The 20,942-nt window shown below is 57.4% G+C and overlaps 3 protein-coding genes across 5 annotated transcripts; all 3 read right to left on the bottom strand.

Annotated features, from left to right (window-relative positions):
* Positions 1-94: 94 nt before the first annotated feature.
* B4GALT2 (beta-1,4-galactosyltransferase 2) lies at positions 95-10,499 on the bottom strand. 2 transcript variants are annotated; one of them, XM_082616398.1, is made up of 7 exons: positions 10,128-10,499; positions 8,263-8,618; positions 7,822-8,057; positions 4,270-4,460; positions 4,005-4,127; positions 3,783-3,887; positions 95-1,207 (listed from the first exon to the last, which is right to left on the bottom strand). In XM_082616398.1, the coding sequence occupies exons 2-7, from the start codon at positions 8,564-8,566 to the stop codon at positions 1,057-1,059; spliced, it is 1,110 nt and encodes a 369-aa protein (XP_082472524.1). In that variant the 5' UTR covers positions 8,567-8,618; positions 10,128-10,499; the 3' UTR covers positions 95-1,056. The 2 variants fall into 2 exon arrangements, with proteins under 2 accessions (XP_082472524.1, XP_082472523.1); XM_082616397.1 differs by having other exon boundaries at positions 10,234-10,322.
* A 923-nt stretch (positions 10,500-11,422) lies between these two features.
* Positions 11,423-14,748, bottom strand: ATP6V0B (ATPase H+ transporting V0 subunit b). Its single transcript, XM_082612917.1, has 8 exons — positions 14,578-14,748; positions 13,777-13,825; positions 13,472-13,555; positions 13,267-13,344; positions 12,984-13,053; positions 12,813-12,864; positions 12,402-12,592; positions 11,423-11,728 (listed from the first exon to the last, which is right to left on the bottom strand). The coding sequence occupies exons 1-8, from the start codon at positions 14,642-14,644 to the stop codon at positions 11,702-11,704; spliced, it is 618 nt and encodes a 205-aa protein (XP_082469043.1). The 5' UTR covers positions 14,645-14,748; the 3' UTR covers positions 11,423-11,701.
* A 1,615-nt stretch (positions 14,749-16,363) lies between these two features.
* Positions 16,364-19,661, bottom strand: DPH2 (diphthamide biosynthesis 2). Of its 2 annotated transcripts, XM_082612597.1 has the most exons (6): positions 19,288-19,661; positions 19,001-19,113; positions 18,516-18,739; positions 17,634-18,317; positions 17,367-17,543; positions 16,364-17,285 (listed from the first exon to the last, which is right to left on the bottom strand). In XM_082612597.1, the coding sequence occupies exons 1-6, from the start codon at positions 19,432-19,434 to the stop codon at positions 17,161-17,163; spliced, it is 1,470 nt and encodes a 489-aa protein (XP_082468723.1). In that variant the 5' UTR covers positions 19,435-19,661; the 3' UTR covers positions 16,364-17,160. The 2 variants fall into 2 exon arrangements, with proteins under 2 accessions (XP_082468723.1, XP_082468722.1); XM_082612596.1 differs by having other exon boundaries at positions 16,364-17,543.
* Between the last annotated feature and the right edge of the window lie 1,281 nt (positions 19,662-20,942).

The raw sequence follows: 20,942 nt of genomic DNA, 5'->3' as shown, positions 1-20,942 counted from the left end.
ACAGTCGTGGTAGGTGGTTTTGGAGTGCGAGCCATCCACACCGCCCTGATTCCAAGCACCTTTCGGCTTCAGGGCAGGTGAAAGAACCGAGAAATCTGAGCCCAATGGGTTTATTACTTCTTTGTCTCTTCTGGCCGGGAGGCAGCGGCAGGGTAAACATTTCTCCTTCCAGCCGGCGGAAGTCTAGCGAACCACTGCGTTTCGAGGGGCCTGGGGAACCAGGACAGCCTGGGCCAGACCGATAGGCTGTCCTGGTTCCCCCTGGCCCTCCCATAACACACTCCGGGTCTGGGTTTAGGGATCCAGATCCCCATCCCCAAACAGACAAAGGGGCTCCTCCATTCACGTTTTTTACTAAAGCACCCACACAAGTTTCTGTGCAATGTACAAACACGAGCCGGCCCTGGGGCTACTGCCTTCTCTCTGAGGGGGGCGGGGCAAGAACCCAACTGATCCGAGCCCCATCCGCCCCCATGCAAAGCCCAACCCCAAGATCCCAGGCATCGACACAGCACCCCCTCTGGTCCCCTCCTGGCGCTGCTCCTCAGCAGGGCGTACCAGAGTTTGCCCCCTACAATGTTGAGTGAAAAAGGTTTCCCCTCCCCTGGGAGCATGGGGGATCCCCAGGTCTGAGAATTCCCCCTGGAAGCGACATTGCCCCCTAGTCATACCTCCCACTCTTCCAGGCCCTAGGGAACTCAAGGGGGGGAAACTGAGGCACAGAGAGGTGGAGCGACCTGGCCCAGGCCACTCGGCGAGGCAGTGCAAGGGGCTGGCCCAACCCTGACATTGAGGGGGGCTGAACTGGGGAGGGAGGAGCAGGAAGAAGGGTTGACCCCAGAGAGGGCCACACTTGAGGGGCCTGCCCAGGACAGAAGCTCCCCGAAGTAGGTTCTGAAACTTCCAGGTGCAGCTGGGGGGCCTACTGAAGACCCTCAGAAAACAGAGCCCACAGTCTCTGTCCTAGGGGATCTGTCACAGAGCAGCCACCAGCCAGGCTGTAGGTCAGTCCTCTAGCAGGCAATCCTTGGCACTGGTAGCCTTTGTCCATTGGTGTCAGCCCCGAGGGGGCCATGATGGGGGCCGCCCAATGTCCACGGTGATATTAGTGAACAGCGGTTGCCGAGACACTTCCAAGACCTGGTACCGCACTGACCCGATGCCGTCCCGCTTCATGGTCAGCTTCGTGTTTTGAATCTTGGTAAACCTAGATAGGATGGAAGTGGGTCCAGATCAGGGCTCACCACCAAACCCAACAGAGATCACTGGGGCCAAGGGGCACGCCATCCTGGCTTCTTCCTGGGGTGACTCGGTTCTCTTCATCGCCCCCTCCACCTGCCTGGAGCTCTTTGGCTCTTGCAGCTACCCTCAAAAAAGAGATCTCACCCCCTTGAGTCCAGAATCACAACACCCTCACAAATCTTTCTCTCATCTCAGACCTAGACACAGGGCACCCCACAGGTACCTCAAATGCAACGTGTCCTGCATTGTATGCATCATCTTTACTCCTCACACCCATCATCTCTGTGCCATCTTCTCTGTTCCTCATCCTTTAGTCACTCCTTCACCATCTATTTATTGAGCAGTCCCCGTGTGCCAGGCGCGCTCTAAGCACCAGAGTCACAGCCATGAACAGGACAGCAAGGTCCTTCCTCTCGTGGCAAGTCTATTCCACTAAGGGAGACAAGTAACAGACAAGGAAGACATCAGCACGCTAAGGGAGACAGGAGAAGGAGACCAGGATGACTGCTGTGGAAGGGGTGCGTGCGGGCCATCAAGCTGACAGCAGAGGAAGAGCATTCCAGGCAGAGGTAACAGCACATGCTGACCCTACACTGGAAATGAGAATTTGCGCAGCTGAGTGGCTCGAGCTTAATGGGCCAAGGGGAAAAGCCAGAGGAGGATTAGCTGGGAGGTTAGAGCATGTATGGGCAGCCTCTGTTAAGTCAGAGGAAGCAGTTTTTTATTCTGTGGGTGAGAAGACACTGAGGGATTTTTTGCCCAGTTTCGGGGAGGGAGGGCGAGGGAACATGAACTACAGAAGAGGAAAGACAGAAAACCAGCCGGGCAAGAGGACGGAGGCCTCACTAGGGCAGAGGTAAAGGGAAAAGTGGACCAGCTCAGATATGTTTGGGGGGTTGCACTGATGTGACCGGCTGATGGTCCGGACATGTAGGGTGAGGGAAAGAAGAATCCAGAACTCCTAGATCTGAGGCAAAAGCAACTAGGTAGATGAAACCAGCATTCACAGAGTTCCTTAAGCCAGAAACATCTTGCTATCATGCCACTCCCCCACCTAAGGCAGACATCACAACTGAGGACGGCACCTAGACACGCTATTCCTGAAACAGGACCATGGCCCCGGGCATGTGCTTCCGGAGCTCCACCCACCCTCATCCCAACTGTTTTGATCCTCCCAGTCCTTCTGAGCTCAGTTCAGATCGCTCTCCAGAGCCATCCCAACACTGAGCGCTCTCCCTCAGATGCCCTGAAGCACCTCTTCTCCCAGCCTCTCGTCCTTTCCCTGCTCACCATGGTTTTTATCTGAACTGCTTTTTCATCAGCTCCCTGGACGCCTGGTGCATCATGCTTCTGCCAAAGATCAACCCTCCGTCAGTGCTGCCGCTTCCCTCCCCACTCTGACACACTGGCTTCAGAGGAGGACATCCCTACTGGTCCCGTGTGGGCACGGCAGCGTCACACCACATGTGCCCAGGGCTCCGTCAATTCCTTTGGGCCTAGTCTGCTTCCTCCTCCTGCTCCACCTGGCAGCTCTGCCAGCCCTTCACCTTCTTCAAACTCAAAGGGTGATCCTTCCAAACCCAAATCTGGTCCTGTCCCTTCCCCGCTGAAAACCCATGACTCGCCAACGCCTCTGGGACAAAAGTGAAACTCCCAAACTGGGATCAGCAGAGACCCCCTCTCCTGTCACTCCCAGCCTTCAGACTGAAGAGTTTCAGATTCTCAGCATATACAATGGACGTTCACATTCCAGACTCCTACACATACTATTCCTTTTATCCAGACTGGCCTCCTCCATCAGCCTGGTGAATATAGCACTGTGCCTAGGGTAGGTGTGTGACACATATTTGTAGAATGAATAACTCTTTTCAAACTCCAGTTTGCCATCACCTCCTCCAGGAAGCTTCCCACCATCACTCCCTCTTCTGCCAGGACAGCACCTTGCCCTGATCATCCGGTGCTGCCTCTGCCGGCCTCCCTGCCGAGAATGAACTTCACGTGGGCTCTCCAGCCGGGACTGGGTCTGACTGCTCTGCAACCTCTCGCCCCCTGCCCCTACATTTCACATGCCCTCAGGCACTTCTCCCACCCAGCATCAGACACCAATGTTGCTTCCTCCTCAGAGACCAGCCACCTACTCCAACCTCAGAGGGCTCGGCAATGATTTCCATTACCACCCCACATTGCTCGGGCCACCTCTGTTGGGTCCGCAGGCCCTGGAGCTGTGCCCTGGGCCCGCTATCTCTCGTCCTATCTGTTCTGGCACAAGTAAGGTCTGCGAGGGCACCGAGAGGAATGCAAGCTACTCAGTGACGATCTGAGCCCTGCCTTTAAACTTCAATCACTTCTAGAAATCAGGCCAGGGGTGAGAGCCAGATGGGGAGAGGCTGAGCTGGGGACTGGGGAACAGGGATCGGGGTGGTGGGAGTCATCTCTAGAAGTCAAGGGTCGGGGACCCTGGGATCACCTCTGGGGATCAGTGGCACTGGGACGTCACCTCTACGGAGCAAGGGGCCGGGGCGGTTGGGGTCGAGGGTCACCTTTGAGGGTTGGGCTCATTATGCTTGTCCCGGTCGTGCTTGATCATGCGGTAGCGGCCTATGCGGATGTCTGGGCGCGAGATCTTCATCCCAGCCAGGGAGATCCTGGGGACGGGGACAGCCGGGCTGGAGCAGGCGCCAGGAAGGGCGAAGAGCCCCGCCCGGTCTGCGCAACCCCCCACCTCAAGCACCCAGTCTACTCCCCACCCTGTCCCCACTCACCGGTTGAAGATGTCGTCATCCTCACCACCCCAACCCCAGTACTCGTTGGGGAAGCCATTGATTCTCAGGAACTGGGATTTATTGAGGCCCGACACACCTCCAAAGTAGCCAGCATAGGGCAGCCTAGGGCACGGAAGGCAGGCATCAGTGAGGGGCCCCAGGGGATTCCAGAGGGAGGCCCGGCAGCAAGGGGGCCACTGGGGCTGGGAGCGATGGCCTGGGTGGGGTGGGGAGGCCTGGGTCCACCTGGGAAGGGAGCCCTCACCGAAAGCCGAACTTGTCCATGGCAATGGCGAAGTGGCGAGGCTGATCGCCACAGCGGTACAGGTTGCGGTCATCCATGGGCACCAGGTCCACGTCACTGAAGATGAAGCAGTTGTAGGTGGCGTCCTCCTTCAGTGCCTCTAGGAAACCCACATTGAGCAGCTTGGCCCGGTTGAAGGTGTCCTCACCGTGCTGGGGTTGGTGGAGGGGACAGGTCAGCTCTGGGCCTGAGACTTGGAGACACCTGCCACTTTACCACCGTCCAGAGCGGTCCCTGTGGGCCTAGTACTACTCCACCTGCCCCCACCGGGGCCCCCAGACTGTAGGGATCAAGGCCAGCTCTTTACCCTGGACCTGGCCTTGCAAGGCCTTTCAGGAATTGACTCCACCTTCTCTCTGGCCACTGCCCTCAGGTGCTGAGGCCCAGCTGTACTACATTCCTCCACGACCCCAGAACATGCCAGACTCTTTCTTGCCTCCAGGCCTCGGTGTTAGCAGTTCCCTCTGCCTGGAATGCTCTCCTTCTCTGCTTATCAAACTCATGCCTGGAAAGGCCTCCGTCACCAAACCTCCCCGCCCCAGTATAATTACTCATTTCCTCCCGTGCGCTTCACTTATGCCAGGGTCCATTCCAACTGTCACAATTTAGAGCTCTCCTTTCATTCATTCCTTCAAACATGCCACGTGGCCCTGTCGTTGGTGACAGGCATCTTCTCTCTGCTGGTGTGGATCCTAGAGATGACTGGCCCTGAACACACAGTTTCCCTACTGAGCACGTCACAGAGTGAGATGAACAAAACATTCCCCCAAATGACCAGCATCTAAGATGCAGAGACCACGAGGACTGAGCCACTGAGCCTCAGCCACCTGTCTGTCCCCTCTGGCTCATACAGATCCACATCCAACTCCCTGGGCAGCCTCTGGGACCAGGACAGGACCAGGCTCAATTCACTTGTCTTCCCAACAAAATGATAAGCACAGTAAGCCTGGGATCCCCCGAGAAATGGGCTGCGGGACGAGGTCTCCTTGAGGCCAGGCTCCTGGCCATGTAGCCCCAAGCTCCAAATTCTGGCCAGAGCAAGGAGGGTTCCATGGAAGGAGGTGGCTGGCCCCTGAGCCCCCTGATCCAACCCATGCTCTCCAGGCTGGAGCCAGAGAGACTCCTGGTCTTCAAGTGGGACCTTCTGGAAGGAGAGGAGGAGTAGCCCCTCCTCTTCACCAGCCAGCCTGGGCCCGAGGGGGTGGGAGCTGCTCCCCTGGACCCTGAACGGCCCAGCCCCCTGAGAGGCCCAGCCCCACCTGCTCTCTTTTCTCCTTGCCCTGAACCTTCCCACCAGCCCTTGGAGCAACTGTCCATTTTCTCCTGGTTCACTGGCACTCCTTCCTAACCTCTCTCACCACCCCAGAGCCCTAGGTTTCTCCCACAGGGCTCATAAACATGCTCATTTCTCTCCCATCCAAAGAAAGCCCTCCCTCTAGCCACCACCCTACCTTTGCCTTCCCTTCTCAGCAGAGGGATTTTTTTTTTGATCGAGAGTTGTCTCCAATTGGCTACTTGCATTTTGTCAAATCTGATTCCTTCTGCAACCCACTGCAATCTGCTTCCGCCCCCACCAGGCCCCTGAAATGGCTCTCGCTGGGCCCACCTTGTTGCTAAATCCACTGGACGCTTCTTGGTCTACATCCTTCCTTACTCCCCCAGCAAGCAGCACTCATGCAGCTGCCACGCTCCCTTCTTTTTTTTTTTTTTTTTTTTTTTTTTTTTTGCGGTACACGGGCCTCTCACTGCTGTGGCCTCTCCCGTTGCGGAGCACAGGCTCTGGACGCGCAGGCTCAGCGGCCATGGCTCACGGGCCCAGCCGCTCCACGGCATGTGGGATCTTCCCGGACCGGGGCATGAATCCGTGTCCCCTGCATCGGCAGGCGGACTCTCAACCACTGCGCCACCAGGGAAGCCCCACGCTCCCTTCTTGACGCTTATTCCTGGGCTCCTGGGACACCAAGCTCTCCTGGGTCTCCTCAAACCTTTCTGGCCAACCCTCGTGGCCTCTGTGTTCTCTCTTTCTCCACCCACTCCCTCATGTTCTGGCTTTCTCCTCTCAGCTCCCAGGCCCCCTGGGCGGGCTGACATTGCTGGTTTTAGGCACCATCATCTGCATCCTGGTGGCTCACAGATCCCTCTCCACCTCAGACCTCACTCCTAGGTCGATTCACTTGTCCAACTGCCTGCTGAACATTCCTCTTATACTTCCCCCAGGCACTTAAATTCATCACATGCAAAAAAGAATTCAGAGTCGCACTCTCCCCCAGACCTGGCCTAGATCCTATGTTCCCATCTCATTCAGAGGCGCAGGCATCCACACTGCCAACAGTCAAGACAGAAACCCTCGAGATGTCCCGGCATCTCCCTTTCCTTACTCTCTGCTACTTGGGTCACATCTCTCCCCTCACCCACACGACTCCTGCCTGACTCGTATGCACATTCACCACCTCCTTCCTGAACATCGCAGCCTCTTCCCAACCGGGCCCCCTGCCTCCAGGCTCCCCTTCCACCCCACTGTCCACAAGCAATCAGAGCAATCTTTTTAATAAGCACGCATACACATTACTTCCTCATTAAAGCCTCACAATGGTGCCCCATCACTTTCAGGCTGGAATCCAACTGTTTAAGATGCCTCCTAAGACCCTTCTGGATTTGGTCTCCACTAGCTCTTCCAACCTCATCCCTGCTACCCACCCTACATGTTGGACCCCATCCCTCAGCAGACAGTTCCCGAACACATGAGACCAGTTCTCTCGCTGGGGCCTGGGGCCTCCAGGTCTCTCTACATAAAATGCTTGCCTCCTCCAGTCCCTCCGCCGGCTGATGCCTGTTCAACCCTCAAGACCCATCTCAATCGTCAATTTCCCACCCCAGGGCTGGACCAGGCCCTTTGGTGGTCCCACTGCCCCCTGCTCCAACTCCAGTCACACACCACTGTCCTGGAGTCTAAAGGGATCCAAGTTCAAGTCTGGGAATTCTCTGTGGGGAGGAGGGCCTGAATCAGATCCTCTCCAGATTCCGGCAGCCAGCCCCAGCCAGGCCCATGGCAGGGCTGAGAGCCTGAGCTGAATTCCTGGATCTCAGCTGTGCTCAGCACTTGGCCCTAAGGCAGACTTGATCCCTCTTTCAGGTCTAACTCTCCCTCTGCTCGGGGCCCTCCATATCTCATAACCAGCATACCCTAAGCCGCCACCCCCGTGGATGGGGCCTACCACGGGTAGACAATGGCGCTCACCCCCTATCGAGGCCGTGCACACACCTGGCAGTGTGCACACCACCATTAACACACGTGCACTCCCCTGAATGCACATACAAACCTGCCTACACACGCGATGACATACACGTGCCTCCACACATACGTACAGGTGTCCGCACAACCACTGGCAGACAAGCAGCCACGAATGCCCCCAACCCCGTGGCTGCACCAGCAGGCATGTGGGCCCCTCACCCGCGGGTGCTCATAGGTTCCCTGGTGGCCGGTGGCCAGCCTGGGGGCCGCAGGCAGCACACCTGGTTGATGACATAGATGCCATAGCGCAGCCGCTGTCGCCTGAGGATGGGGTGCAGATAGTGGAGCCAGTAGCGGAGGTGGTGCTCCCGGTGTCGGAAGGGGATGATGACCGCCACCGTCTGGGCTGGCGTGCAGTCGGGCGGTGTATAGCGGCCGCCCAGGAGCACGCCTGGGTTTTCCCTCTGCACCCGCTCCAGGGGCATGGGTGAGGTGAACTCAATCAGCAGTCGGCCCACTGCAGGCAGGACGGTGGCAGGAATCAGGCCTTCATCAGAACCCAGGGACACCAGCCCTCTCCCTCCGCCTGGGGTGGGCGAGGGAACCCCCCAGGAACAGCCCTCTGACAACACACCCAGACCCTTGGCACCCCCGTGGGTCAAGACTCCACTCCCCCAGTCCCCTGCCCACCCCTAGAGGCAAGCCCCACCCTGCAGGCTCACCAAGACCAGGCGGCGAGTCAGGACAGGGTGGCAGGACAGGAGCCGTGGGGCCTGGTCGGGCGCTGGGAGCCTCGGGGAGCCCGGAGCTGGGGGCAGTGGCGTTGGGCCGAGAGCAGTTGGTGCTGCTGCTGGCGGCTGGGTGGAGGGCACGGGCGGGGCCTCGTGCACTGAAGCGGCTGAAGAAGGCCAAGTGCTGGGCGTAGACGTCAAAGTAGAGGATGACGGCCACGAGAAAGTGCAGCAGGCAGAGTAGGAGCACGGCCTTGCAGACGCGCTCCAGCGTCCCCCCGAGCAGTCTGCTCATCCCGCAGGCGGCCACCGGCCCGCCCAATGGGCCCGGGCATCCGGCTGCTGGCCTGAGCAGGGGTAGGAGAGAAACAGACCCAGGAGGTCAGGGCCGGAGGGGCTAGGCCACCCACCCACCCACCTCCTGCGCACCGCTCACATTCTTAGACCCGCATCCTCACACTTACCTGCTCACACACCCTTCGACTTACATTCTACCTGCAAATACACACAAACAGTCCCTGGCAACTCACTACTCCTACATCTTCACACAATGCCTTCCTTCCTCATCCTCATTGACACAAGCGCAGCCTCACCCACCCTCACACTCAGGTATGTGCCCTTACTGCCCGACTTCACACACACCCTATGGATTCCCAAGAACGTGGACATGTGACCTCTAGTTCACGCTGGCTCATACCTGAACAAGGAAACACGTTTACGTATAGACCCACATGTGTTCTCTGTACCCCAGAGAACAAACGCCCCACAGGCCAGCATCCTCAACCCAGGACTCCTGGTCTGGGGGAGAGAGACCATTTACTGAGTACTTACCATGCAAGAGCACTTTGTACTCAAGACTTCATTTAGTCCTCTGGGGAACATGGGGGACAGTGGTTTGGTTGGACAGGTTCCAGTGGCAAGCAAGCCAGGCCATCTGGGACCAGGCTGGGAAGTGGCCCTCAGCATCCAGGTGGCCCAAATTTGAACAAGACGTTTATGGGATCCCTTCCCTCTGGAGCAAGAGGTCAAAATACAGGGTGGCGCATCAGACACACCTCCCATAAGACCTCAAGGATTGGGATGAACTCTCTGGGGCCTGCCCAGCACTGCTGGTTCTGATTCCCAGAAAGGGGAACGCTTGGGCCCTGGAGACAGCATGTTAGGAGAGGGTCTTGCCTGGGCCATGGCTCTTAACTGTGGGTCCGACACAGCAGCAACACTTCTGTGGGGCACTTCTGGCAGTGCTTCAGAGAGCAGGGTGAGTCTCACTCAGATACATAGCATCACACAACCACACAGAAACCCGCAGTCCCAGCTACAGTCACCTGCACTCAGATACACACAGAACTACATATAGAGTCACAGACACGCCTGGGTGACAGTAACAGCAACACAACGAGTCACGCACTCACAAACAAAGCCGCCGCTCCTGGACTTACAGAGTCACACAGACGGGCTCCCGGGCAGCTCACAACACCCAGACCCACGTGCAAATACTCCCACCCCTCCCTCTGGGGCAGGGGTTCTGGGTCAGGCTGCCAGGCTGCGAGGTGCGTTTGGGCGGGGCTGTAAGGCTGAGTGGCCTGAACACGTGGCACCCCGAGACCTGGAGGCAGCGAAGACAGGGTGGGTGTGGAGCCTGGCGGGGAGGGGGCTTGGAGGAGAGGATGTGGGGTAGGGGCCGAGGAAAGGGGAGCGAGGAGCGCCTCCCCACGCCACGAGGCCAGGGTGAGCGAGGACAATAAGGGCGGCTGGCTGGGAGCGGGCAGAGGAGCCCGAGGGGGGCGAGGAGACTCGAGGGATGGGGGTAGGGTGGGGTGACGCCAGGCCAGGGTCCGGCCGCTAGAGACTCTCACCGGGTCCTGGGCGGGGATCTCGGGGCCGCGCTCGGGGCACCCCTCGCGGGGCCGGGTCTAGAATCTCGGGGTCCCGAACTGGGGGCCGCGCGCGCCCCCCTCTCACCCGGCTCTCGGGGCTCAGCAGGGGGCGCCGCTACGGCTCCGGCTGGATTCCGGGCTCCGGCGGCTGCGAACGGCTCCGTCCCCCATGGCCCGGCCCCGCCGCCTTCCGCCTCCCCGGTCAGCGGCCCCCGCGGCCCCCGGGCCGCCTCCCGCCGCCGCCGCGGGCCATGGAGCCGAGCCGCCCCGGGGGGCAGGGCGGGGCCGGGCGGCCGGGCAGACCCACGGACCCGCCGACCGAGAGACCACAGCGCCGCCACCTCCCTCCCGCGCTACGGCGCCTCGGAGGGGCAGGCCTGGCCCGCGCGCCCGCGCGCGCGCCCCCGCAGCCCCCCGCCTCCAGCGCGCCCGTACCCGCCGCGCGGCTCCGACGCCCGCCCCTGCCGGCGGCTAAGCGCGACGGAGCGAGGGGACGGAGGACCAGGGAGGGGCGGGAGAAATTAATCAGACTCATCCAAGGGGTTGGATTCGAGGTCCGAACCGGAGAGGGTGTGGATGGGTAAAAGCCATTACGGAGGAATGGGGTCTGGTCTGGGTTGGAGCGCACACTCAGCCAAAGAAGGGCACCTGGAAGTTAGGTCAACTCGTGCAGGGAGGTCAGGGATTTGTCAGCTCATCGATGGGAGCATGACTAAGGGTCCGCCAGAGGAGGGGGCTGCTAGTTAAAACTGGGCAGGACACTGAAAGGCGTAGACAGAAGTGTGTGGCAGGGGCTTCTAGGGAACAGGAGGTTGGACAGGAGTGGGAGGAGCTGGACATGGCCCCAAGGGATCAAACTAGTTACTGGCAGGGTATGATGCTGGGACAGGCAGAGGCAAATGAATGGGTTCCAATGCCCCAGGGGTAGAAATGACGGATGCCTGAGGGTAGAGCCAGGTAAGCAGATGTGGCTAACTGGGGCTGGGCTGACCAGAGCCCTGAGGGCATGGGACTAGGACACCTCCTTTCCCCACACAAACACATGGGCCCATATACCTAGACTCCCCCCTTCCCTTCAATAAAGATGTTCAGAGTTACAGAGTCCTCAGCCCAGCACACTTTCCTTCCAACCCAGGAGCCATCGTTGTCCACAGCAGAGACAGTGTTTATGAGTCGGAAAGTTGGCAAGAAGCTGGCATGAAGTTGAGAACTACAGGCCTGTTTACCCTTCCTCTGTGAAAGGAGGTGGCGAAGAAAGGCAAGAGAAGCAGCAATGACCCAGACAAATACCATGTTTATTTCACAAACACTGGGAAGATGGGTTGGAGGTGGAGGTGGGACACGGGTGCCAGGTTGTACACAGTCAACAGCAGCCCACTCCCCACACTGCAGATCCAGCCAGGCAGTGCCTCCAAGTGGACAGGCAGCAGAAGTGAGTGCAGGGAGGGCCCTGAACACCAAGCCCCCTGAAAGCCTAAGGGGCACAGCTCCAGCTGTCCCGGGAAAACCACAAATAAATAAGAGTGGGGCACGGCCCCACCCACACAAATCGTCTAATCACCCATCTTCACTCTGGAGGTCTGCAAAAGAAGAACAGGAGAAATCAGTCAGGGACAGAGAAATAGATTAGACAATGACAAATGACAGATGATCAGACCCATGGCAGGATGGACAGACCACAACAGATGGATGACTGGACCAGGATGGACATGCTGTGACAAACACAGTGAACAGGGACACAGAGACAACTACAGAGTTCAACTGTGGGACAGACAAGATAGAGAGAAGTGGCATATGGACAGTGCCAGTCACCAAGTGTCAACCCAGTCAGGCGCCCACAGTCACTCAAGACACTCAGGCTGATCCTTAATCACACACACCTCAGATGTGCTGTCCTACTGACATCACAGTCAAACACACCAAGACGGACTGAGACAGACGCATCCCAACCTGGTCTAGACTACAAAGACAGCGAGGAACAGACAAAATAACAGAACAGGAAAGAGAAGCTAAATCTTTTGTATATAGACACAACAGACAAAAAAAGACAGTTGTCAGTGATACTACATTGAAGACAGAAATAAATGGAAAACTTCAAAAGGGGAAAACCAAAAGATGGGAACTAGGTGGTGGAAACTGTTTAAGAGGTTCTTATGGTTACAGGTGTAGACGGGAGCACTGTGGCTCCTCCAGAAGAAGGGTGAGGCTGGGTTGGGGACAAGGACAGAGGAGCTTCCCAGGGGGATTCAGCACCTGAAGGATCGCAACGATGACCCCAAAGAGGCCGATGGCACTGCCAAAGATCTCCACGATGAGAATCTTTACAAAGAGGCTGGGGTTCTGTGCATCAGCCAAGGCGGCGCCACTGCCCACGATGCCCACGCACACTCCACAGAAGAGGTTAGACAGGCCCACTGTGAGGCCAGCCCCAAACATGGAGTAACCTGGAGGGATGGAAGGGGAGCACTGAGGCCAAGCCAGACACGAGGAGAGATGAGGGCAAGGGATTCAACATGGACTAATGGGGCCAGCCACCACCCCAACTCTACAAAGCAGGCCAAAGTAGGTGAGAGAATATCAAAATGAAGAATCTAAGCTGGGGCACGCACTGGAGGGGGAAGCAGCTGTGAAGCCCCAACTTTTTGCCTTCACACACCCACCTACCTGCATGGTAGTTTCGATGGCCAATGGCCTTGGGGTCAGTAGCACTGAAAGGCTGAGGGAAGCAGAGAAATAATCAGAAATCGCCCCCTACTCCACTCCCCCTCCTCCACCATCACTAAGTAATATATAAACACCCTGGAATAGATGCCCACCCCACCTAGGCCTCCATACCTCAGCCATGTTGCTAATGACAATCGCCATGATGATGCCATAGATGGCCACAGCCTCACAGAAGATAATGCTGGTAGTGGTAGCGGGGGATTAGGGGGTGGAGAGGAGAAAGAGTTGAGAAAGAAGCCAACCTTCCTCCCTGAAGAGTCTCCAGCCACCTCTCCCCTACTGACATCCGACCCCAACAGGAGGCTGGTCAGGAGCAGCACATCAGGCAGGTCAAATGCACAGGCAGCTACCAATGCAGTTGGTTCTGACAACCTTACAAGGGTCCTACACTTACCTGACCAGGTTCTTGGTCTTAATCCTGGGGGCCTTCACCCCTCCCCCAATGATGGAAGAGCCAGTGATATAGATGCCCCTGGTGGACGGATAAGAAACCAATGAGCAGAGCCCAATCCTGTCATTGCCCCCAAGATGACTAAGAACCCAGTGACACCACTTGCTATGATTCAGCCCCTCCCCTGACCCATGACCCCAACACTTACCATGCTGCCCCAACCACAGACAGAGAGATAGCTAGGCCAATGCCCAGGTTTGACCACATGAAGGGGGAAGTCTCCGTCAGGAACCTGGTGTGCAGACGGGGGAAGACAATTCAGCCCTGGTGGAGAAGTGGGCACAAAATCCACCCCCACCCCCCCTCCAACACCCCCAGTCCTCGATGCTGAGACAAAACACTTCATGTTTCCCAAAGGTCCCCATCTCAGACAGCCGGGGGGTGGGGTGGGGTAGGGATAAGATCAGAGAGGGCAGGCTGCAAAGAAGCTCCCAGGGGAAACCTCTCCCTTACCATGCCACATCAAAGCGGAAGCCCAAGTCAAAAATGGTGTAGCAGATTCCTGCAGCAGTGAGAAAAACGGGGGTTAGGGACTGCTCTCTAGAGAGAAGCGTCACAACTTAGGCAAGAAGTTACTGCCCAGCTGATGGGCCACCTTCCCAAAAGGTCTGCCTACACCTAAGTCAAGGGAGGGAGAGTCCTCTGGCTGGCCCCACGTAAAAGCACAGCTGCCTATACAAATTCCTCTACTCAGACCTCCATTTTCTGCCACTCCTTCAGGAACATATCCCCTCTGTGACACCACCTCCCAGACCCAGACCCATCAAGGGGAGCCACCGGCAGGCCTGAATACCCAGGAGGAGGGGAGGGAGCAAGAGCTCTGGCCAGGCCCCACCAGATGCAGCCAGCCCAGTCCGAGCCGCTGTTTACCCAACACGCTGTGGGTGTCGGGGGAGAGCAAGACTACCGGGAAAAGAGGAACTGGAGCAGCCGGCTCGTGACCCAAGCAGGCCGGTCAAGAGCAAGAGAGGGACGACAGCAGGGAGCGAGGGAGAGGGGCGGCAGTGACAGAAATGGACAAGGGCTGCGCTCGCGGTTCCCACCGAGCCCTGCCCGCGCCCCTCCCCAAGCAGCTGGAGATACGGGTCTCCTCTGTCGGGGTCAGAGGCCCGGACAGACGAGAGGCAAGTCCAGGAGCCCGGGGCGCAAAGCCCACGCCGGGGCCCAGTATTCCCAAGCCTCCGCTTCCCCGCTGGGCTCCAGCCGGGCTAGCTCGGCCCGATGCCGGCCCCGCCCGCCAGGGCCCGTCCTCACCCACGACGAGCAGGCAGGCCCAGAAGGCCACGAAGACCCCGGAATAGAGCAGCACTAGCCCAGTCATGGCGGCAACGACGGCGGGTCTCGGGTCGGGGGCGGGGTGGGGGGCCGGAGCTCAAACCTCGTCCCGGCGTCCGCCGTCCGCCCCGCAGTGTCACCTGACTCACCCACGTGACGCGCCAGCGCCACGTGACCACACGCCGGGCCTGGCGCCCCGGCGCCGCAGGTCTAGAACTTGGTGATGCCGGAAGTGCGGACGCAGAGGATTGTGGTGGTTGTAGTCTCGCACCCCTAAGGGCCTCGCATGAACTTCTTACCGAGTACGTCGACCCCTTGCCTGGCCGGTCAGTCTCGCGTCCGACCAAGCTCGCTCCTTCTGCGCCCCGACACTCCGCCCTGCTCCGGCCCACCAGCCCTGCTTTCCTGCTCGCCGCCGCCCTAGCTTAGTCTCCAAGCCAGTGCTGATCTCGCAGGCCTCCCCCACGACCGTCCCACCCAGTTCCGCGAGGGTATCCGCTCCGTCCCTCACTGAGCTCATGCTGTTTCCTCTGCCTGAAGCACGCTTCTTCGTGCTCACCCCCTGGCCCAGCCAACACCTACTGGTCTTGGGATACCATTCCCCCAGGAAGGGTTCCCTAACCAGAGGCAGGGGAGTGCGCCCGCTCTGGGCTCCCCCGCCGCCCTGGCGATCCTTATGAAACTTAAGTAAGATCATGTCACTCTCTTTGAAATACCTCGGAGGCCCCCATTTCGCTCGGAATAAAAGCCATAGTCCTTAAAATGGCCTACTAGGCCTCTACTGTTGCGGCTCCCCATGCCTCTTACCCTACTTCATCTCCTAATACTTCCCCACTAACTCCCTCCTCTGACTGCACTGGCCTCCCGGCTATTCCTTGAACACACCAGTCACACCCTCAACGCGTTGCACTTGCACTTGTTCCCTCTGCTTCTCCAAATTATACACGTGGTTCATTCCTAACTTCAGTCTTCGCTCACCTTCAAAAGGCCTTCTCTGACCATCCTGTTTAATATTGCAGCCCCTTCTCTTGCACTCCTTCCCAGCTTTACCATAGCCCTTATCACCATTCTGCATACTAAGTGTTCTGTGTCTATCTCCCCCACCACGAGAATGTAAGCACCATGAAAGGATTCCTGAGCTCACTGCTGGATTTCCAGTGCCTGGCACACAGTGGGTGCTCAATACATATCTGTAGAATACATGATTGGTGCCCACCTTGTCCCAGTTACCACGGTCGGTTTACAGAACTGCCTCTACTAGCAGACTGGGCAATCCCTGAGGGCAGAAATCACATCTCCCTGTTCACCTGTTTCTTCAACACACTGGACAACGCCAATATGCCGAGATTCTCGGCAAACGTGGGGAATTAAGAGGTGAGTCATTTCATTTCACCCCTCTGAACCTTTAGGGTCCAGCAACTCCACTTTGCTTGAAGCACCCACAATGCTGGTTTATGCCTGTTTTAGCATGGTGTACCCTTTGCCCAAATGTCTTTTTCACCTCACTTCTAATTATTTTTTTTTCCCCTCCAAGCGATCTGGCTTAGGTAACACCCCCTCTGAGAAGCCTCTTCTGGGCTCCAGCTGCCCCTGGGGGCTTCCCTACTCATAAAGAATATTGCTTCACCATGTGGCAATTGCCTGTTTAACTGCCTCTCTTCCCAGCCACACTGTGAGGACAGGAATCCAGTCAAATACAATTCAGATCTCAACCCACAGGACCTGTGCAGGACCTGCGGTATTTGATGAATAAAGAGACAAGGAGAAAAATTATCTGGTTTATTCAAATTTCTGTGATCTCCCTGAGAAACAAATTGGAGTCAGTGTAGACCAGTACTGCCCGACAGAACTTTATGCAATGATGGAAATGTCTTATAGCTACACTGTCCTCTCATGTGGCTATCTGAGCACTGAAATGTGATTAGTGTGATTGAGAAACTGAGTTTTTAATCTTACTTAATTCAAATTTATGTTTGAACAGCCACATGTGGCTACTGTATTGGACAGCATAGGTGCAGACCAGTGGTTCTCAACTGGGGATGCTTTTGCCCCCATAGGGGACATTTGCCAACATCTGGAGACATTTCTGGTCATCACAACTGGGGAGGGGCATGCTACCGGAACCTACTGGGCAGAAACCAGAGATGATGCTAAACATCCTACAATGCCCAGGACAGCCGCTCACAACAAATAATTATCTGGCCCAAAGTGTCAATTGTGCCAAGATTGAGAAACCATGGTCTAAACCATTTAGCACCTGCCTTTAACAAAGGCAGACCCTCAACTGTCTTGTGCTGTTGTTCCCAGGAGAACAGATGGCCCAGAAGGCTTCAGGGAAGACCCAAAGCTGTTTCCCCATCAGTCAAACAACAGATATTTACTAAGCCAATATGTGCTAAGCCTTGTGCCAGCGCCAGGACAGGACAGGAAGAGCTGAATCCTATCCCCAGTGAGGGGCTGCCTCAGTGAGAGGCTCCTTCAAGGATCCTGGCAGAAGAGTGGGGTTGGTGCAGGGAGCACTAAAGGTCTTAAGTCCACTTGTGGCTCTGGCACCACATGGTATCAGCTGCTTCCCTCATCCTCGTAGGCGATGGCAATCCCTCGCCTTCCGCTCACAGCTGACGTCACCGGCGTCTGACCCAGACAGGGTTGCAGTCCCTGCCAGCTCCGGGAACTAAGGAATGAGGCTGCAGAGGGAGAGGCTTGAGGGTGAGTGGCCTGAACATAGGGGAAGAATTCAGATGGGAGTGGAGATTTGCCACACTCACCTGCAGGGCTGCTCTCAGCCAGCTCCAGCTGGGGCCTCGGGGTTAGGGCTGAGCATCCAGGATCAGTTGATGGCTTCCAGGAAGGTGGGGGTCGGAGGTCCCCAGTAATGAGTGACACATCTGGGGTGTCCCACAGCTCCGAGTCAGGTGGAGGGAGAGGCACGTGGAAGGGAGAGCCTGGAAGGAAGGGAGGGAGAAAGTGGATCCATACTGGCCCAACTCCATGCCCCAAGCATTTTTAGCCTAGGCATTGCCCTCACCACTCACCAGGCAGTAAGTCCGCGTAATGTGTGAGGTGGGGAGCCAGGCCTGGAGGTGGCCATGCAGGGTTGCAAGCAGCCTCCAGCTCACACGGTGCCAATACAGGCCGGAAGAAGCTGCCAAAAGGCTGGGTGGCTAGGGCACCCAGAGGACAGGCCAACAGCACAAAGACATCCACCTCAGGGAAGTTGGCAAGCTTGGCAGGCGTGGGTCGCCCCAGGGCCAACACATAGCTACGCTTGCCAGCAGCCTGTGTCAGGTTCCGCAAATGTGCCAGTGCCTCACGGTGTCGGGCCACACCCAACGTGCCCGCCAGCAGCCCCACCACACGGGCATCTCTGGCCCTCTCTACCAGATAGCGTCTACGTGCTCTTAGCCGCAGAGCCCGGGCACCTTCATCCTGAGTCCGCCCTGTGTCTGGGCAGCAGGAGGAGAAGGGCCGCCCTGGTGCCCAGCCCAAGAGCAGCCGGCTCAGGTCTGGGTCAAGGTCAGGGTCAGAGATGGCCTCAGAGCCCCCCACATAGAAGGCACCATACTCTTCCAAACACCTCCCTGGAGCCAGGGGGAAGTGGCGCCCAAAACGCTCCAGGGGCTCAGGATCTGGATTGAGGGAGCCCACTGGCAGGGGAAGAGCTGGGCTGGAGACAAGCAGGTCCAGGTACCGTGGGCGCAGAAGGGTGGCCAAGGCCTCTGGAAGAAGGAGGTGGTGTTAGGGTTGGGGTCTGGTAAAGCAGGATCCCCCTCATCCCCAGGAGACTGAATGGGAACCAAAAGCAGAGGCTGGGGTCAAACCCATATTGAGAACTCCATGGGAGTGTACTGACATGGGGAAATTAAGGCACAAACTGGTCAGCCCACCCTTCCTGCATGCAAAGGCAAAACCCTCACCCAGGGCGTGGGCACAGGCCGGCTCACTCAGCAGCACCACAGGCGCTGTGGGGTCTGGGTTCTGGGCCTCGAAGGCCTTAGCGCAGAGCTCCAAGGCCACAGATCGCTGACCAAGGACGAAGGCAGTGGGCAGTGGGCGGGCAGGAGGGCTTAAGCAGGCAGGGCCAAAATGTACAAGGGCCTGAGCTCCAGCTTGCTCAGCACCCAATACATCCACACAGCAGCTGCAGAGAAGATACCACTAGTGAGAGGGGTTCTCATCGAGAAAAGCGTTGCCGTCATCAATGGAAAATGTGGTCAATGAAGAATACGACGTTATGAAAAGAAGGCACCGTCACTGAGAAGAGCTAGTAGCAGGAGAGGAAACGTCACTATCAGGGAGAAACACAACCATCGGGGTCAGACACTGTCATAGAGGAGAAATGCCATGAGCCCTGGATCCCTAGACCTACCCCACCCTCTATCGTCAAGCTCCAAGTTCACACCTGCCATAGGCTGTGTCTCCCAGAATGAACATCTTCGATCCTGTGGCCTCCTCCAGTCGTGCAGCCACGGCCCCAGCATCTCCCAATAGCTGATCAGGGAACTGCAAGGCCACCTGTAAGCATAAACCATGGAGTCAGGAACAGCCTCTCCTCTTCAAGGGAAACCTTCCAGGGAGTCCCTACCTAACCTTCAAAGCCCCTCCTCCCAGAGAAGCATCTCCTCTCATTCCCATCCTCACAAAATCACCCAAGATCCCAATCCTCCGGGCGACCCATCCGCTCCTCACCCGCTGACACCCCAGGTCGCGGACAAATCCAACGACTCGCTCCAGCTCATACACTCGGTCCAGGTCCCCAGGAGGAGTGCGCAGCCCCTCAGCGCCCGCCTCTCGCTGCAGCGCCGCCTCCGCGGGGCTGCTGAATGTAGACTCCATAGCGGGAGGCAGCGGGGACCTCCCTCAATCAGCTTCAGGCCCCGCCTTCTCAAAAACGGCCCTCAAAGTGTCGGAGTCGCTTGGTCGGGGGGCGGGGGCGGGGGCGGGGGTGGGGAGGGAGTGGGGGGTAGGGAGTGGTGGTGGTGGGGAGCCAGTCAGCCCGCAGCCGTTGGGCCAGGCCCCGACCCATCCAAACTCCCGTTTCTCCGCTACACGTGGGCCTCCCAGGGAGATTACTTCCGGGTGTTTGAGGCGGGGCTGATGGCAACTTTACCCATCTAAAAATCAGCACGGCTCCCGCCCTCCAGTCCTCGCCAAGCCGCCCACAGAGAACCAATAGCCGGCCTCCTAGCCCGAAGCCAATCGGAAGTGCCTCAGAGGAAGGCGCGGAGCCTTGTGGGTGTTGTAGTTCTCCTGGCCCGCCTCTCCGGGTGCTGGTCTTCCGGTTCAGCCGCCAAGCGCCCTCAGAGACACCGACTCCCTGAAAATAACTACTCCAGTTTGAGCAGTTCCTATCTGCCTACACTGTTAAGCACTTCCCCTGCACTCTGTCAGCTGGGAGGTGATAGAGAATTAGGCATTGCATAATTTTTAAATTAGGTACCAAACTGCCTGGGTTTCAATATTGCGCTCTGCCCCTTACTAATTACTGAGGCTCTTAGTTACTCAACGTCTTTATGGCTGTTTCCTCATCTGCAGAATGGGGCTTGTAACCATAGTACTTCTAATAGGATTGCTGGGGCAAATTAATTTAGATATAAAACTTCATAAAGTAGTCCTTTGCATAGCACATGTACTAGAGGAGTCCACTACTATCCTCACAGCAGTCTCAAAAAAGCAAACACTGAGCACTTACTGTTCACCAGGTACTACAGAGTTCACTCTTTGGAGTAAGAGCTGTCGCAGTTTGCAGATGAGGAAACGGAGGCTCGAGGCTAACTGCCTAATAAGATACAGCAAATCAGTGGCACCAGCAGTGCCCAGGTCTGATTTCAGAAGCTGTTCTTTAGACCCCTCATCCTCCCAGGTTATATATGCTACACTTGATCATGGCAGCAGGGAGGAAGACACCTGGGTGCTATGTCGTAGGAGAAAAGGAACGTATGTGGAACATCTCCACATGCTCCGGAAGTGAAAAATCAGGAGTAGGTGAGAATGGGATGGAGGAGGGGTAAGGGAAAGGGGACCGAGTGACCTCAGGGGATGACATGAAAGGGGGGCTGATGCTGGCTGGTGTGGGAAGAGGTTGAATGAGGATGAAGAATGGAGGACACAGGGTTTGCACGGAGGTTGGGAAAAGAACAGGAGAAAAACTGAGACAATCGTGGGAGTAACCAGTTCTTCTAACACTTCCAAGGAGACTCATGGCTGGGAGTCAGGAGAACCCAGTCCTGCTCTTGCGATCTTACTGAGATGGCGGCTGGGGTGCCTGAGAGGCAGCCAGGGTGGAACTATGGCTGAGACAGAAAGGGAGGGAACCCTGCTAAGGGAGGAGAGCAACAGCAGGC

This window comes from Mesoplodon mirus (assembly GCF_964341445.2).
Source record: "Mesoplodon mirus genome assembly, chromosome: 3".
NCBI lineage: Eukaryota > Metazoa > Chordata > Mammalia > Artiodactyla > Ziphiidae > Mesoplodon > Mesoplodon mirus.
Note: the sequence above shows the minus strand (reverse complement) of the source record. Positions and strands in the feature narration are given on the sequence as shown.